The sequence below is a fragment of the Cyclospora cayetanensis genome, unplaced genomic scaffold, assembly GCF_002999335.1.
Source record: "Cyclospora cayetanensis isolate NF1_C8 unplaced genomic scaffold, CcayRef3 CcayRef3_contig_51, whole genome shotgun sequence".
NCBI lineage: Eukaryota > Apicomplexa > Conoidasida > Eucoccidiorida > Eimeriidae > Cyclospora > Cyclospora cayetanensis.
The window spans coordinates 101,009-118,800 of NW_020312492.1; the positions used below are offsets into that span (position 1 = coordinate 101,009).

The 17,792-nt window shown below is 52.9% G+C and overlaps 2 protein-coding genes across 2 annotated transcripts; both read right to left on the reverse strand.

The window, feature by feature from the left end:
• Positions 1-444: 444 nt before the first annotated feature.
• On the reverse strand, positions 445-8,607 carry LOC34622686. Its single transcript, XM_026334855.1, has 9 exons — positions 7,212-8,607; positions 6,644-6,886; positions 5,788-6,173; positions 5,071-5,625; positions 4,265-4,808; positions 3,003-4,141; positions 1,935-2,271; positions 1,529-1,785; positions 445-1,413 (listed from the first exon to the last, which is right to left on the reverse strand). Exons 1-9 carry the CDS (start codon positions 8,605-8,607, stop codon positions 445-447), a joined length of 5,826 nt encoding a protein of 1,941 aa, XP_026190640.1.
• A 2,233-nt stretch (positions 8,608-10,840) lies between these two features.
• On the reverse strand, positions 10,841-13,485 carry LOC34622761. The gene is made up of 5 exons (XM_026334856.1): positions 12,432-13,485; positions 12,137-12,247; positions 11,809-11,892; positions 11,585-11,667; positions 10,841-11,482 (listed from the first exon to the last, which is right to left on the reverse strand). Exons 1-5 carry the CDS (start codon positions 13,483-13,485, stop codon positions 10,841-10,843), a joined length of 1,974 nt encoding a protein of 657 aa, XP_026190641.1.
• Positions 13,486-17,792: the final 4,307 nt, after the last annotated feature.

The window sequence follows — 17,792 nt, forward strand, 5'->3', positions numbered from 1 at the left end:
GCTCCATGTTCGTTTTGTTCGCATGGAAAGAAACAGTAAACATACTGAAAAGTGGTGGACACAAGTCGATATGTCGCCACGAACAAGAAATGAAAATTAACAATCAAAAACTACAACAGCCAATCGTGCAGAAGTGACGAGGCCGTAAAACCGACACACAAATTTAGAGTCAAGTGCAAGTTCTCCTCGCAGCGCTACTATGGCGCTCACTGGGAGCACACTTCTCGGAACTCACGAGAGCAAGTTCACGCAGATGAGAAAATGCACAGATGTGTCAGGTTCGAACAAAGTCAGAGGCGGCTGACACATTGAATAGGCTACTCCGCGCAAGAAGAGCAAAAAGTATTTATATAATCTGCCCGTGTGGCTTCGATCTAAAGATTGACGCAGCAGGAGCTGCTCGACAGTAGAGCTAGCGCTGCTCATCATGTGGGGTCCTCAGCACTAGCTTCCCTCCACGATTTCAAGTTTCCCCGATTCTGCATCTGAAACTACCAAGTCTGACTCTACATTCACACCGACAGGATTAGGCGACTTCGCTACAGCAACAGTAGAATGTGCTGCGGCCTCTGGTGTTGTAACTGCCGGAGGGGTGGATGCGAGGCTCCACCCGAGGCTCTCCACCAAATGGCCCAGAGAGGCGAAAGCAGCCGAAAAGCTGTCCGCATCCGTCAGAAAACCGATGCTATTGCTCCTTTCATTGCCGTTGTCAGCCTGCTGGCGATCTGAGTCAGATGAACCCGCTAGCCAGCCCAACCTGCTTAGATCAGGGATGCTACTGCTGAAATACCGGTGCTGCGGCTGGGAACCCTGCTGTCGTCGGTATTGATCCTGTTGAGAACGAGCCCGCTGCTGCTTGTACAGGCCAAGAGGGAAGGAGACAGTTTCACTCCACAAGCCAGATCCACTGGTTGGATCGTGTTGCTGTTCTTGCGACGAGTCTTTGGCGCTGCCGGCTGGAATATTGGGCCTAGGGCTCGTGGAACTGTCATTACTGGCTGCACGTTGCAGATTTTGTAGCACATGAGGCTCCTCTGCCGAGCTTTCGAGAGGAGAGACCTCCACATCGCTCCTATGCAAGAAGCTCTGCTGCTGTTCAGATTGTGGATCTTCGGGTGACGGTAGCTGCAGGGCCCTTCGTGCAAGGACTGTCTGTTGCTCCTCCATGGCCATCAGCTGGCGTTGCACACTGTGCAACTGCTGCAACGCCAGTTGTGCATGCTGTTGACCTCTTTCCCACAAGTCTGCCGGAGGTTGGTTTTCGTCGGCTGTCTGCGGGAGCTGGTCAGCCTGCTGATGCTCGTTTGCACATGCCGCTGGTATGGAGTCGCCACCTGGTGCTCCGGCTTGCGCTGCAGTAACGAACGCTCGAGCACAATCTAATGCCAATCGATGACTGCTGATGAGGGGCAGCTTGATCGTATGTGTGTGTGTGTACATGTGTGTGTGTGTGTATGGCATCCAGCGCGCTGTACTGCCTGCTTCCCCATGCTTAAACGTATCTCAAACTCTCTGAATTGCACGCTACCACTGCCTGTACAGGGCTCTTTGTCGATGCTACTGAAATATGTCGGTTTTTTTGAATGGGGTTACCAGCGTCAACAATTCCCGTCACTAGTCGAGCTTGGACGGCTGCTGCTCCTGGCTCTTCTGTTTCTGGGTGCTCACTGCAATTGCTGCCCCTCAGTTCTGCTGGAGTGGCAGTTGCATGCCCTGCGGGTAGCACAAAGGCGTCCACATACTGCTCTGTGGCAACGATGCTGCTGTTTCTGTCAGCTGCTGCCGCTATTCTGTTACAAGCAACGCATAAAAACAAGGGCAGTCAGTTAGGCCATCCCTGCCAACCGTCAAGAAGTTCAACTTGAATCACACAGACAGCAACTTGGGGGCTATAGGCAAGGCCATGCAGCGCCAGCAGCAAAGAACTCGCTCACCTTGATCGAGCTGACAGCCAGAAACGACTTGCTCTTGCTCTCCCGACTGCTCGTTGTGGACGTCCTCTTGGCTAGAGCAAGCCCCCTCCTCCTCTACGAAAGGAACAACAGGGTGCTGCTGCTCTTCCCTTGCAGCAGGAGCATCTGCTGGCATGCTCCCATGTGTAGCGTTGCTACTACCCAAGTTACTAGTGCCGAAGCGGCTGCTACTAGTTGCGCCGCACTCATTCTTGCTCAAGTCCCTCTCTGAGCAGCAACACACACCAGCAACAGGAGTGGGAATCAAAATAGGCATCCCACGTCCAATATCGCGGCGACAGACCGCTACCCACGCCTCCTACCCGTAAAGCTCTGTTACACCCGCCAGCAACAAACATAGTCAAGGACGAACGGAGCAGGAGGCTACAGAGCCTCGTTGTGAGTAAGCCCTGAGCTCCTCGTATATTACTCTACTGCCCTAGGCGGTTGCCGTTACTTCAGCCAAACTCCCTACAGACGCAGCAGCGTCCTACAAGGAGGAAAGTGCACAACGCCTCTGGCTCCTCCCAGAGAGTCTAGAGTTTCTCTCCTGCTACCAGCCTCGAAGTCGCCACTTCAGCGCAGCACCATTATCCAGGCAACACACTAGATTTCGCCGCAACCGTCGAGGGCCCTAGACCAACAAAGGCCTTTAGAGACAACAACCCTAAACAAACAGGCTCCTTCCGTTGCCACTGCTCTAGAAGCAGTTGGAGCATATATATATATCGCATCTCTACACTTGTCGCAGCACTAGAGCGCGCATCTGCGCAGCAGTAGCCGCCGCGTAGCTTTTTATGTATACACTGCACTGCTGCAGCTGGTGCACTACAGCAACTGCGGCAGTAAACGCTTATCTCCGATTATTTATTCCTCCCCCGAGAGGATTTTTTGCCACAACACTCTGAGAGGCCTCAGTAGCAGAGCACACCAACGTCGACTGCCGCAGCCGCAGCACCCTACTTATCCACTGCACGGGTAGGTCCCTACCCCACCCACAAGGGAAGATGCTGACGCAGGCAATAGCAACTGCACTCGCGCTTAGGTGGCTTCGTCGGGGGGGGTTCCGAAACTATGCTTACGTCCAAAAAATGCTTTTAAGCCTGGGAACGCAAGTGCACCGAAGGGCCCTGAGGACGACTCCTGGGATGTCTGCTGCCTCTGAGGCTGCAGCAGCAGCTGCTGCTGCTCTGTTTCCGCCTGTTTCTGCTGTTGGTTCAACGGCTCTTGAGACGGCTGAGTCCACGCGTGCTGCGCATGATGCTGCTCTTCGTCGCTCATCTCCTCAGGGCCCACTTGTTGCCCGCGTTCGAACAGGCGGCGTTGCCACGATAGAAACTCGGGGTGGTACACAAGCTGATCCACCGCTCCCTGTGCGGTGAGGTTCGAGAGGGAGGAAAGGCCTTTCGGCTGGTCCTGTTGTGGCGGGTTGTTGGAGACTCCATCGTCTTGGCCTGGTGCACTAGTTTTTTCCGACAAAGCAGCCGTGGTAGGCTGTTGCTTGTCTTGCTGATCGCGGAGCTGCCGCGAGGAAACGTCCTCCGGCACACCCCACGGAAAGGAGGGCGACTTGTTGACGCATGTGTTTTGAAGTTCCGAGGGCAGAGATGTGATAGATGACGCTTCGTGGATTTCTTCACCAGGATGCTGCGGCTGCTGCTCGTCGAACCCTATGCTGCTGCTCCGACGGGGCATCAGGTACGGAGCTGCGGCATACAGCTGCGCTGTCACGGGATTCTCGCGCTGCCATCTGCTGCGGGAATACCGACGCAAGAAAGCATAGACATCGCGAGTGTAGATGCCATGCTGCTTCGAGGCATACGCTGAACTTTCCTCTCCTACGAAACCTCCTCGATAACTGGGGATGGCCCCACTCGCGGTCGGCAGCGTGGCGCTTCCAGAGGAGCCACCAGTGGTATCCCCTGCCGCTTGCTGCTGCTGCTGCTGCTGCCGCGCAGTTGGAGCCTCCCGCTCATCACGGGGCAGCAGGACGGAGAGGGAGGGCAGCAACTGCGATACGGCAATCTGCCTGTGCTCAATTTCTCTTTGCTCTGGGAGATGCAGCCACCAGAAGGCAACCAGACCGAAGTACGACACAGTTGCGTTTTCAGCAGCGCACAAGAGGGGGCCAGTAAGGTATCGGTGAAGGAAGCCCATCAAAGCCCATCTGCCAGTCTTCGCGACCCTTCCTAGAAAAACGAGTAAACGGCGAAGCCACCTCCGCACTCGGCTGGTGCTGCTGCAAGCATCGCACCCTTCATCCGGGAGCAGCTTATCGTCTTCGGTGCTCCGCTTCTTGCTGCTGCTGCTGCGCGGGGGCTCTGCCTTCAGGTCAGCAGTCTCTAGGCGTTTCTCCTTTCTTGCCTTGCCTTCGGGATGTCTGGCGCTGCTACGCCTCCTCCGTAGGAACCCCTCGATCCAAGACTTGTGCTGCGCGTGACTGACCCCCTTGCCGCGTAGGGTGCTGGGGGAACTTGGAGCTGCCGCTGCAGCCTCAAGGGGAGGAACAGAAGGCAGGGTCGAGGCTTCCTGCTGCGCGAGCGAGCCGTCTCTAACCGCGCCTTCTGCTGAGTTCTCGCCAGAAACGCGATGCTTGTGAGCTTCTGTCTTGTCGAGCTCTCGGGAAACAAGAGCTTTTGCTGTGGGGCTCTGGAGCGCCGCCAAGCCGACGGTACAGCAGAAGGCGACAAATCGCCACCACCGAAAAGGCACAAAAGAACAGAGCTGGAGCAGTAGAGTCAGTGTAGTCCCATGAAGCAACAACAGAACCACAGATCCGAAAGTCAAGAGTGGATCTTCCCAGTTGAAGGCGTACTTGAGCTTGTCCAAAAACTGGGCCGTATACCCGAAGAAGAGCTGCGCAAACATCGCCCAAAAAAACGCATGCAAGACGAAACAGTGTACGCGCGTAGCCTAAACACGGTACTCTGCGAGGAGGATGCCAAGAGCAACAGAAAAAAACGTCTGCAAGCACCGCGCTAAAAGTTCAGCCGTTTGCAGCAGTTTGCAGCGCCTTTTTTTGCCAGGACAAAAAGTCGGCAAAAACCGAGGCGTAGAAGCAGCTGCAACAAGGTCTGAAAGGCGTTGTTGACGCAGCACCGCGAGGCTGGCTTTGTACCTGAAGTATTGTGAATAATTCGACGATGTTCTGCAGCTGTTGCGCGAGAAGAGGCTCTGTTTCATCGTCTGCGAAGACTGGCCACTCTTCCCCTCCAGAAGGTTTGGTGTGTACAGACACCCGCAGACCGCCGAAAGGACTCTGTACAACAGACCCCCCGCCTCCACCGATGTTCGCAGCCTTTCGTGTAGCTACAGGTGCTGCTTCTGAATTCCTAGATCCTATGATTCTCCCTTCAACAGCCCCTCCCTGCGACGCCGCCTCTGGCTGAGAAAAGTTCTTGCCCCCTCCCGCTGGCGAGTCGACAGCCACGAGAGCCCCCGTAGGCTGCACCTGCTGTGCCTGTGCAAGAGAATTTCTACTGCCATTACTGCTACTGCTGCTGTTGCTGCTGTTGTTGTTCGCGTATTCCCCACTACGGCATGCAGAAGTGACAAATCCACCGCTGCCCGTCAGCGGTGGCTGTCCTACAGCGCCTCCCCCACAAGAACTTGGCGAGGCACTGCCGGCGAAAGTTTTCTTTGGCTGCATCAACATTTCTCCGGAGAAGCTCCACTGAGCCCCCCCCTCTCTGGCGGCATCATACACTGAATCCTCTAGCGCTGAAGCTGCTTCTGAAGGACCTGCGGCAGCCGCTGCTGCTGCCGTCCAGTCATCCTCGAGCTTCGATCCAGACGCGCTTGCACGGCTTCGCAGCAGGCGTTGCTGGTCATGCACAGCACCATCGGCCGTGCCGAGTAGCTCCGATGCTTCCCGCTGAGGTGCAGCAGATGGAAGAAATCGCGTGCTGCAATGCAGCACAGGTAGAGGCACGAGTCTTTGCTCCTGGGTAGGCTGCTCCTCCACCTGCCCTCCTGATCCTCCCCCGTTCTTACTGGCGTTGACGAAACTGTTGCTGACCACAAGGGCGCTGCTGCAGCAGGGAGACGTCGTCTCCCTTTGCGCATCCGAATACCTATATGAAAGGGAAATCAAGGCAATGCACAAGGAAATCGACAGCGGTAGGTCCTGAGGCCTAGCGAAGACGAAGGTGAAGAATAAAAGCAGCCAGAACGTGCCAACGAGCATCCAATCGAGGGGCGAACAGCGGAGGTATGAAGGAGCTGTAGAGAGACGCAACAGAGCCTCACAGGTAAGAATCCATGAAAGGCTACAAAGCCGCACAGGAAAAAAGGCCACTCCCACCTGCCCTCATAATTCGTGCGTATATGTGTATGTGCATCCAAGCATGCTGGTGCCCTCTACTTGCATGCAGTACCCCCACTCCCACACGTCCAGCTCTAGGCGGGCGACTTGTCTGCCCGTCATCCTTGCAGGGAGGAGCTCTCGTCGAACGCAAGTCGTAAATCAGTTTCAGTGATCGCCAGGAGCAAAAGAAGAGGATTCGAACAACAATGTTGAAGCGTATGCCATGTAGGGAGCCGACCAGAAAACATCCGGAGCGCCCACTACACTGACCAACGGACTAAACTCAGAATCGAGTTCCCAACCACTGCTCTAACGGGTAAAACAAGAGCTGCACGCATGCACGCATGCATGCATGCATGCATGCGCACGAGCTTAGCGGCCTCACAGCTGAGTTTGAGGAACTTGGTCACCCATCTCGGCTCCGTATCTCCCCAACGCCTACATCTCTCGCCGAAAGTCTGTACGTAGTGAGGTTCTGGGGAGGAGGGCACCAGCCACACAGAAGACGGAGGAAGGCACATGGATAGCAGAGAGGCTGCCAGGGGAGGCCTTAGCCACTCGAAGCGCAAGCGGAGATGTAGGAAGCCTAAGGAAGAGACTGGATTCTTCATGCCATATTCCTCGAACCCTGAAAAGGAATCTCAGTCCACAAGCGAACGGCAAGTCCACTGGAAATCACTGTTCGTAAATGCGGCACTGCTGAAGACTCTATTTGACCCCATCTCCCCCGACCCTCTTGCCATACTGTGCCCCCCCCTCCCCCCACGTCTCCAAACTCGTTCCTCTCGCGGTTTGTGCATCTTTCTTTCCCGCGCATCGTATCCACCATCCCCTGCCACTCCCGTTGCCACCCCCCTAGCGCACACCGTCCTCCTCGCGAAGCCTCCTTTCGCTCTGTTTCGTTGCCTGCCTGCCATCCCACTCTGAGCTCCTTCCTTCCGTCAAACACCCACCTCTGACAGGCCTCAAGTACTTGCGTTCTTGCTGCTTTTTGTTATCCGGGTAAAGATGAGCCCAAAAGTCTCCTTCGCTAACCCAGCCAGCGCTTCCAAACCACGGCCAGCTCGCTCCTCCTCCCTGCTGGAGTTGCTCCTTCTCTTGCTTCTGCGTAGGCAAAGCAGCCCTCAGGAAGGAAGAAAGGGGAACGATCACCCTGCCGTACAGCTGGCGCTCGTCTAGACTCGGGATTGCGTCTGACGGCGCGAGATCAGTCGAGGCCAGTAGTGGACCTGGGTTGCTCTGCAGCTGTTTTTGCTGCTGCTGCTGTTGCTGTTGTTGTAGGCGGCTGCTGCTGCTGCTGCTCGAAGCCGCAGCGCATTCGTCGGGGAGACTGTTGAACTGCTGCTGCAGCTGCTGCATCAAGAGATCGCGCTGCTGCTGCGGTGCCAGCCGGCCCGCAGCAGCAGCAGCAGAAATCCCCGAGACATCCTCAAGCGGGGGGGCTGGGGAACTCCCGCTGCGGCTGTTCGCTCCTGCAGCAGCAGCTGCTGCTGTGACGCTGTCTTTGGTAGCTTTCAAGATGATATGACGGCAAGGTCTGATGCAGATGATCTCAAGCGACACGTCTGTCCACAGATCTCTCACGGGAAACTCGAAAGAAGCCTCAAAAGGCAGTTCGTTCACGCAGTTCGTGCTAGCAACGCCTTCGCTGCCCCCTCGTGTGTTTAAACGTACAGTGCGGCTTTGTTGCTGCTGATTCTCCACGAGCACTCTGAGCAGCCACGTGAGCTGTTGCTGGTGCCGCTCCCGCTGCAGCTGCAGGGGATTGCTGCGAACCCCCTCGCCGCTGAAGAGTAGCAAACAAGCGCCAGGAACTTCAATGTATAGCTTGCCAACAGCCTCTCGCGGGATGAAGTGAGGCAGCAAAGAGGCGTTCTGACGAGGCTGTTGTTGCTGCTGAAGCGGCTGCAGCTGCTGGCTTTGGGGAAAAAGAGGCGAAGACGAGACTGCGGCTGTAACGCTTTCCTCCGTATTGCAGCCACTCGGCGCTCTGCTGCTGCTACTACTGCTACCACTACTACTCCCCGTACTGCCTCTTGGGGTAGCAAGGGGTCTTGCAATGGAAGAAGCTGCCTTGTGGCTATCGCTCGGAGACGCAGCTGCAACAGTCTGCGAAAGGGGCCGCGAGGCAGGGAACACTTCCTCGAATGCCGCGCATGGAGCTACATTCGACTGTCTATAAAAGTACTTTGCATTCACCACTCTGTTGAAAAGTCGGGAAACAGACCACTGCTGCATGTGCTGGAGTTGTTTCAGGTGTGTTTCCTGGTTGCTGGCTACCGCGTCCAAGACAGAGTCCATGACCTTCTCCCCCAAGGCGTTGATCTTCGCACTAAGCCAGTTCGACATCCTCGCTGAATACAAGACTGTCACCAGAGATATCCAAGTGCAACAAAGAGGTTCCTACGGAACAAGGCGCCGAACAAATCCTTGTTCTCTCGAGGATTTCTATTTCTTGAGTTTTGCACCAGATTCAACTCGAGGAGAGAGAGAGCAGTAAACCTCCAAGCAATGGAAAAACTAGGCCTCTTCAACTCACAATACATCTGGGCACATGCATTCCCAGATTCCTGTTCTTCTTGTAATTCGGTCGATGCACCAAAAATGCCTGTGCCACTGTAGGAGAATGCTTTCACTAGAATTAATGCAGACGAGCCTGCAAACCCCCACGCGTAAGGAGGTGCGTGTTGCACAATCCCACGAACTTCATAAGTCCATTTACTGCACACAGGCTGCAGCGCGCGGTGTTACTTGCAGTATCACCACTACTGCTCTTCCGTATAAGAGGGAAGACTGCCTGCCTGGGCATCCGCAAGGGGAGGGCCAAACACCCTCTAGAAGAAGAGGGGCCCCTTGAGCGTGAAAGAAAGTTTTGAACTCTGGCTGTCCACAGAGAAAAACGATGAAGCACTGAGAGGCAAAGTTGCAGCAGCCTCAGCGTCAGCGCGACTGGCAACGACGTGTTGCTGTTGCTTTTGGTGTAGTGGCAAGGCGACTGGGAAGGAGATCATCGGGATCTCTGTTCCTGGCCACCACAGAGACGAAAACAGAGTTCAGATTATTCATTTAAAGACCCCCTCGAGTGCGAAAAACGGAGCCTGGGCCAGGCGCAATTGCCGAATCCAATGGTGGGAATCTACACACGAGCAGCAGGACTAGTACGAACACTAGGAAAAGTTTATTCTTAATATTTTCACCACGATAAGGGAAGGTAGCAATGAGAGCTTGTGTGCTCCCCGATAAATCTGGAAAGGGCAGCTTCAGTATGCCAGAGAAACAGGACCCATACCTCCAACGGCGCTGAGGCAGCAGCGGATGGCCCCCTCTACACAGGCTACCGTAGCTGTATCACCATACGGTACATTATACAAATAATCATAGTAATGGATCTGCTTTTGATGCATGCGCACACAGGTGCATACAAACGTGCGTATTCCGATCCCACTGCTTTTTCCACACGGCCCCCCGCCCCCTCGACGGCTGAGTGACCTTCGACCAGGCGGCTTTCCCGAGTAATTCTTTCTGTGAAGGCAAAAAATGACGATATTAGCTACCCTCGGAATATACTTTCCGATACCGAAAGTGGCTAGGGCTCGAAGAATTACCTTGTTGCCCAACAGCGTTGCTCATCCATCATTCAACACAAAACTTTGCAAGGCTTCTACCTCTCTCATCCTCGCGTAAGAACTGCATTCTTCAGCTCTTGATAAATCCGGCAGTTTCGACAGGAGTGGCTTTTTGTAACTACAGGATATCCTTCGATTTATGAGGCTGCCGTCTGTTGCCGCAGAGAATCCTGCTTTCTCGGTGCACACAGACACCGCCTTCACTGGGCTGCCTAGGCCTTCTGTATTCACACACTGTCTCCGTAAGTTATTCTATTGCTTCATCGTCTGCGTTTGTGACGTATAGAATCATGTAAAGAGTTTTGCAAACAAGATATACTTTTAGGCTCTGTGCTCTAATTAAGGGAAGTGGAGGTGCTGCTCAGAATTTGGTGATACACTTTCTTAACCCCTAGCACTAGAATGGCGTGATCAATAAACGCTAGGATAAAACAGCACCAGCAAAATACTTAGATGCAGTGAGAGAGCGCAGGCCGGCAAAGCAATGTAAGGGCAGCAGTTTACCACAACTCAAAGAAAATCACAATGGCGCACTTGCAGAAAGGGCTTCTGCTGAAGACCTCGACAAAAAATACATACGTCAGCATACAAGCTTTTCGTGGGGCGACGTCCGAGTTGAAGCTGTCTTCTTCATTATTTTCTGGAATGGCTCAGGCTGACCAAGCTTGTAGTGGGCTAGGCTACACTTCACAAACATTCTCTACTACACTAGTTATGTATAGAAACTAGTACAGATTTGCCTATGTGTTTTGCCCGTATTGAAGAGTTCTGTTAGCTTGATATCAGAAGAACGCAATGCTGTGCGTTTGCGCTAGATGGTCCGTCCTAGTATCTGTAAATGCTCCGATTGCTTCGGGGGTGCAGCTATGCATACCCTCGCCGTGCTTCTCCCTTTATGCCAGGAGCTCTGAAAGGCACGGAAACGAAATGGAGGGTTATCCTACAAGAGAAACCTATCAAATTTCTATCAGGGGTGTTCTTAGTCTGGAGTTTAGTGTCTCCCTACGGACTGCCTTCAATGGGGCATTGTACAGATCCTGATTAAATCCTTCTACTCCGCGACGGGGAACCCACAACAGCTTGTTTTGCAAAAACGTCTTGTGCTGCAGGAGCAACTTGAGCTGCAGCAATGCTTGATCTGCCACTTCTGTGACCTGCTGCCTAAGAGCAGCAGCACACCTCAGCAGGAGCTGCTGCCGCATATTCAATATATCCCCACTGGGATGCGTGGCTATCCCAGACCAAGGCATAAGGATGTTGGCATACACCCCCTGAATTTGTCGCCGTATTATCTCAGCTGCCTCATAGGGCTGCTGCGACCATTGCTTTTCCTGATTGCTGGTCCGTCGCAGCTGGATAATCAAAAGTAAAAGTCGCTGTGCCTGTTCCACGGCCAAGGCCATGGTCCGCTGCTGCGAATGCGGCTGCTCTATTAGTTGCTGCTGACGCATTTGCTGACTCTTAGCGATTTGTGCTAAATGCTTTAGCAGCTGTCCTAATTCTTGTTGCCTAGTCGTTGGAGATCGGGGTTCTGTCGCTGCTGTCCCCATTGCCTCCACGCGCTCGTCTAGATCGGAGTCGTCGCTGTCCTCTGAAACCTGTGAGGCGAACAATACACGAATTCGGCAAGTAAAGCAGATAATGGATTGTGGCAGAGCAGTTGTGAGCAGCAAGAATAAAAGAGAGGCAGCAGGAAGCACCTCATCGCTAAGCAAGGGGGCGTCTGTGGCCTTAGAATCTTCCGTTTGCTGTGGTCTCCGGAGGATTAGCTCCCGCAACTCCCCTGAGAGGCAAAATTCGCAAGGCAGGTGGTGTAAATTGAGAGAGAACTGTAGAGGATACTGCCGCAGAAGCAACAAGTAGAGTGACACAGACTACAATACAACGTGGCGTAGCAGCGGTAGGTGTACAGGGTCATGAGTACCTCTGAACCGCATGAAGTGTTCCCAGCCAGGAGACAGGTGGATGCCCAGTTGATAGATGAATTGCCCCTCTGTCAAGAAGCCATCTGAGTCTCAGAACCAGGCTCCACAATGCACACGAGGAATGAGACAATCACGGCAGGGGAAGGCGGCGCACTGCTAAGCATATAGAACCGCCTGAAAGGACTGAATATATCCTACACAGAAAGGTCAGACACCAACTTCTTGGTTACACTTTTTACTCTGCAAACACCAGGTGTACACCACATCTCCCAAGCCATCAAATTCGCTTGACTCTGCTGTCAGTGTTCTTAAGCGCGAAGAACTAACTCCTCGAAGTTCTAGCGAGTTCTTCAGCAGCCCGCCTGACTCCAGAGGAGAGCAGGACGTGTCGATAAATGTAACGATCATCGGCATAGCGGGGAGAGTAGAAAACAATGCCTGCAGTTAGCACACACACACACGCACACACCAAGCACAGAGGTCACCACTTGAACTATCAGGCAATCGAATACCCTAAATGAAGAGCAGCTGCCAGCTACTGCAGCAGCCCTCAGTGCACTGCGCATCCGCAATTGTTGCTGAAATGCTCTTGCCTCAGGAGCACGTGCTTGTAAGGACATACCACAAGGCGTGCTTTTGACAGGGTACCTGCTTATATCAGACACCACGAAGTCGCCGTTAACCTGTTCAGCCAAGTGTCTGTCCACGGGAACAAAGACAGCGGTGTAGCGGCCCTCTGCTCGGTGCAACAACTCTTCACGCAAATAGGCCGAGCGGGAAGCATCAGCTGCGGCGAAACCATCCATGTTTGCACGGCATTCGGGTGCAGTGTCTGAGAAAGGGGCCCCACTGAGCTTCTCGTGCGCGTCGCCAGTGTATGACGTCGCAGGATCGGAGCCGTGCGGTGTCGCCGCTGCTAGTGTCTCCAGAGATGCCGCTGCTGCCAACCCACGCTGCCGCTGGCGCTGAACAGGTGACCACAAGCGACAGCAGGCTTCCTCCTTTTGCTCCTCCTCTCGTTGGGGGGCATCGGATTGTGTCATGCATGGGGTGGGATGCAGTAGGGTGCACGAAGCGTCGTAGGGTGGCATTATCACCGCCTCTGAAGTAGCAGCCTCCTGCTGTTCCCTTCGCCTTGCTGTTTCTGGTTGCCTCTTTCTTGCATAGGCGCGTGGGGACGCACTGCCTGCTATCGGCTCGTCCCTCCCCGAGGCGCAAGTAGACTGCAGTGTTTCGGTTTCGCAGCCGCTGCTGCAGCAAATGCCAATATTTTGCACTAGGCTGGCTGCTGCTGCTGCCGAACACCGACGACTGCGGCCCTTCGTGCTGCTGCTGCATCGAGCTTTCAAGGGTGCCCAGCGCAAGAAGTCATCTGCCTTGCCTGCTGCCGCTGTTTTAGAGGCTGTGAGCTGCCGAGATCTCCAGTGACTCTTGCGCTTTTTGGGGGAAAGACACGTCTTGCTCTCTGTGTGCAATCGGCCCCAAGGGCTCTCCGCCAGGTACGAGGCCCCCTTGTCCGCCGGCAGCGGGGGCCCCGCTTGAGCCTCTGGCTGAGGGGCCCCTGAAATCTTTCCTTTGTGAAATCCGCATTGAATCGGGAGACACTGCGCTGAAAAGGGGGGCAACGGAAATGCAGGCTCCTCCTGCTGCCTCTTGCGTGCTGCAGAGGCCTTCATCTCGGGCAGCGACAGCAGCGCTGAGAGTTGTGAGGGCCCCGCCAAAAGAAGTATCGTAAGAGACCAAAGAGGACTAACGGATATAGAAAGACTGGTAATCCCTCTAATACAGAGAGAAACGCGCTCAAGTGTGAACCAAGCAGCAAGAGACACGAAAAGGGGCGGTGCAGAGGGCCCTGGCCCACGCGCTCCTTTGCCAATGCTTCAGCGGCTGTATGAGGAATAAAACAGCAGAAAAAGAAAGTCTTCATGCTGCAATGAGAAACCAAGGATCTCCTAGCGCATGACTATGCATCTTTCTGCGTGGGCCATGTAGACGTGGAACAGCAGCAGAGAGGTTGCCTTGTCCGGGGAAAAGACTGGAAATCTTTGATGCCTTTTCGCTCAACAAAGCTCTTTAACGAAACGAAAAGGAAGCAACTAGAAATGTGCAAGACATTCCAACAGTTTAGCCATGGAATGGAGATACCTGCGGTGGTGAAGCGCATTGCCGACGAGGCACAGGTGCGGGTGGGACGACTCGAGACACGATGAGATAGAAATACGAATGTACTCACCTTTCCTAGCTAACGACTCAGCTAGCCAACTGGAACCACGTAAAAACATCTTTGCGGATCGAGAGATCTCCCGATGTCCTCCTAGTGGGCCACGGTCTGGACTGGCAGCGCAGATCAGGCCAAACGGCTCCCACAGGGTGTTGACAAGAACGACCAGGGCACCACCAAGTTCTCCTGGACCTGTCATGGATGTAATTCCACCAAATACGCTGAGTATATTGCACATATTCTTTTTGCGAGGCACTTAATACTCGTGGAGGGATATTTATTCCCTCTGATCAATCCCGAATGCCCCCACAAACTGCATCCTGCATGGGGCCCCTCTCGTCCTCCATGCAATGCAGGACAGACTGTAAGTTTCTTGATCGTTTGTGCTGCGCGAGGTATAGCATTTGATTTAAGTTTCAAAGCATACCCACTCCATGAAATCATTAAGCACCATCATGGATGCCGTCATGATCCAGCTCGCTCGCAAATGGGCCTTGCATACTGGCGCGGACACGGGAAAAGAACGTGCTTTCGGATGTCTCCTACTACGCCGTGTAGTCCATAGAGGGTGACTTTGCACGCTTCTTTTAATGCATGCCTAAAAGCGGTTGCATTTGTAACAGTGGTCTATTGTTCAATAGTAAGCAAGACGTCTTGACCCAAGGGGCTCCAGGTAGCCAGCGCCTCTCCACACGCCATTCCATAATTTGCCCGAACGCAAAGCATGACTGAGGAAGACAACAGGCGACCAGGTTGTTGCTAGAAAATGCTGAACGGCTACCTCCGGTCGGCGCTAGGTGATGAAAAAGTGGCTATCACGATCAATATTATGCGAATAATGCGTACAGTTCGTGTGCATGCAGTCCTCTTCTGTATATAGAATACTATTTCCTGACTAACTCGTTCTGGGAAGTCTGTAGCAGCCTAAAATGCACTTAAGAGGCACTGTAACGCGCATCTTAAAGCCACGTAGGGGCATACTTAACTGAAGACTCAATACAAACCTAATAGAGCTATTAGGTGCTCCTCAAAAGAACTTCCACTTTTCCCCTGCCCATTTCTCTCAGTTCCCAAGATGAGGCTAGAGGGACAGCCGTGGCTGAACCCTCTAAACACTCAGGGCATTAAACGCTCGCATGGAGTATCTAGCGGGGGCCCACGCACTGCGTTGCTTCTTGTGTCGAACTAGCAGTACTTTGCAATAAATAAATTATGGGAGATAAACCCAATCGCCAAATCTTTACTAACTCTTAGTTGAGTATAACTATCTTTCAAAAATTGAGAGACAGCATAGCTCGCTATGTTCTCTCCCTATTCAAAAACCTATGCCCTCGAGTGACTGTGCCTCGAGAGAAACGCCGTGGAGGACAGCGGAAGCGTTCCCATAGTACCAACACTCCTCAGGCAGTCAGGAAAACGAACACAGTGCAAACAGAAAACACGAATCAATGCATCAACCTCTAAAGTGTAATCGACTGGAAGAAAGACACACGCTAGCCAGCTGCGGACGGGCATGTTTGCTGTGGCGAGGTGGCCTGCTGTCGTTATAAGAATTTATTAGCCTCCTCCTACCAGGAAACACAGGAGTATATCACATGAAGCAAATTTGGCTGCACACTTCTTCAACGGTGTTTTCACTCCTAGTAGAGCAATATCTGCACGCAAGTAGAGCCGTCGCATGCAGCATGATCGACTTAAACGCCCCAAAAGAGGCCTAGGCAAGATATAGGGACAACATACTTACGAGTGTCTGTGCATGAATCTGAGTGTTGAGAACGCGTAGACAATAATGGGCGTGAACCTATCAAGCAGTTCCCATACATAAAGGTAGCTAGCTCAGGCAATGCATTTGCTGAAGAAAGTTTTTAAGCAACGCAATAATTACTGTGGAGGGTGACTAGTGTTGTGAATCACACGAAGTCGAAAATTCTCCTCCAGGCAGCAAAACCTTCAGTAGCTCCTCCTTCATCCACTGTGGCCGACGTTCTCCACCATGTTCCACTAAAAATTCTTCTCATGTGTCTTCTACGCTCTACAGTCCAAGAATCCAGCACTTCCACGGCTCCCTATAATTCTCCCACCTCCACACAAGGTACTGGCCTGAGCGGCGATGTCCGTGAACAATTCACGGAGTTTTTCAATTCTTGAGGAAGCCAATATTGATAGATCTGTGCCAGCTCTATCTGTAAGGGGAAGCGATAGGCTAGAAGAAGCACCGATTCATGAGAGAATCGCAAATGGTTCCAGCAAACGTGGAACACGTGTCTTCGTCTGATCACCTTCCGATGTAGCTCGTAAAGCCTGCCGATCCAGCAGAAGCAAATCTCCAGGCTTGAAGCACACAACCCACTGCCGAGTCTTATAGTTTCTGCGTTGTGTCTAATAAGCTTTGTGCATACATTTACGTGCACTAGCCAGCTCTTGCCTAAATTCCTCCCCAGTGAAAGGCGGCTTCGAACAACGAGGCCCAGGCTTGGATCGGACAGATTCCTCAGTGCGCACCCTTTATGCAAGAAGGCAACGAGTTGACGAGTGTACTGCTGTATCCTGAATCCACTCAACACAAGGAAGAGAAGCAATCCAAGCGTTTGCATTGTTTGTGAGCATAGAGCTGCAATAATGCAGGAAAGTTCGGTTTTACGCTCCATCTGACAATCTCCTTCGCGGTGGTGCGCGTTAATAATGTTATGGCTCTTTTATAAGCGGATTAAAAAGCGAATTATGAATTTCCGTCCGTAATGCTACTCCTGGGGAATCCAAGAAGTTTTCTATACATTAGCTGAGGTTACTTCATCGACCTCCTGAAGCGTGGAAGGGCCTGGAGCAGGGGATGAAATTGGCATACTTTCTGGACAGGTCATTTACGACGTAGATAGTCTCCTGAGCCTTGACCTCTGGCAGTCGAACAAGCTGCATTTGTCAAATCATGTTCAATCTTTGCAGAAACCGGAAGGCTTTTCATAAGGCTCCAGGGCTCTAGAGAAATGTGCGGCTTCAACTGCTGACAATTTGCGCATGATAATATATCCTTCTCCGCTGCTGGAAGCATCCGTGGCCACCAGAAGAGCCTTGTTTTTGCTTTTCTGTTGTGGTGTGAATCTCAAAAGAACACCAGCATGAGCTGTGTGCAAAACGGCACTTGAAACCAAGCTGGAATGTACGAACAACCGGCTACTTGCTTTGTCTCGAACAACATTAGGTCATCCTCACCATCGTACTGCTTAACCTAATCGCAATATTGGATTGTGGCAGTCGTAGCTGATGCATGGGTGCCGAACGTACGAGACTCACCCAGCTTCGCAGAAACCGTGATCGCATTTTGGACAAAAGCGGTTGCGCTGCCCGAGGGTGAGCCGCTTGGCCGTCATGCGAGTGCGTGGGTGGCGACTTTGATGGCTCCCCTGATGACCTCACTATATTGTCTCACTGCAGGAGACGCCCAAGCTAGCAAAAATTTCTAGGGAAATCAAAGTCCGAAAAGCTCCTCATAAGGTACCCTAAGACTGATGTTCAGTATAGAAGGTGACAAAACTCACATAAGTCGCACTGGCATTTCTTTGCCTCCCACCACACCGCATAGTGTTTCTCTTCTTGCACTGCACACCGCTACCCAGATCCGGCGAACCACAGAAAATAACGAGCAATATCTTGGTGTTTTGCAGAACCAGCAGCCTGCGGGGAGACAAAATCTTTAAATACTACGGTACTGGCATCGGCTGTTCATGGAAAAATGATGCGCATGATTGGACAGAACGAGTACGG

Excerpts from the sequence above, each read along its gene's own strand:
- LOC34622686 (XM_026334855.1), bottom strand. The coding sequence starts at position 8,607 with ATGTCGAACTGGCTTAGTGCGAAGATCAACGCCTTGGGGGAGAAGGTC. Across the intron at positions 6,887-7,211 it reads GTACTTGAGGCCTGTCAGAG|GGTTCGAGGAATATGGCATG; the intron begins GTGGGTGTTTGA and ends ATTCCTTTTCAG. Across the intron at positions 2,272-3,002 it reads TCGGAACCCCCCCCGACGAA|GAGGCGTGGGTAGCGGTCTG; the intron begins GCCACCTAAGCG and ends CTTTACGGGTAG.
- LOC34622761 (XM_026334856.1), bottom strand. The coding sequence starts at position 13,485 with ATGAAGGCCTCTGCAGCACGCAAGAGGCAGCAGGAGGAGCCTGCATTT. Across the intron at positions 11,893-12,136 it reads ACTCGCTAGAACTTCGAGGA|ATGGCTTCTTGACAGAGGGG; the intron begins GTTAGTTCTTCG and ends TCTGAGACTCAG. Across the intron at positions 11,483-11,584 it reads CCCCCTTGCTTAGCGATGAG|GTTTCAGAGGACAGCGACGA; the intron begins GTGCTTCCTGCT and ends TTCGCCTCACAG.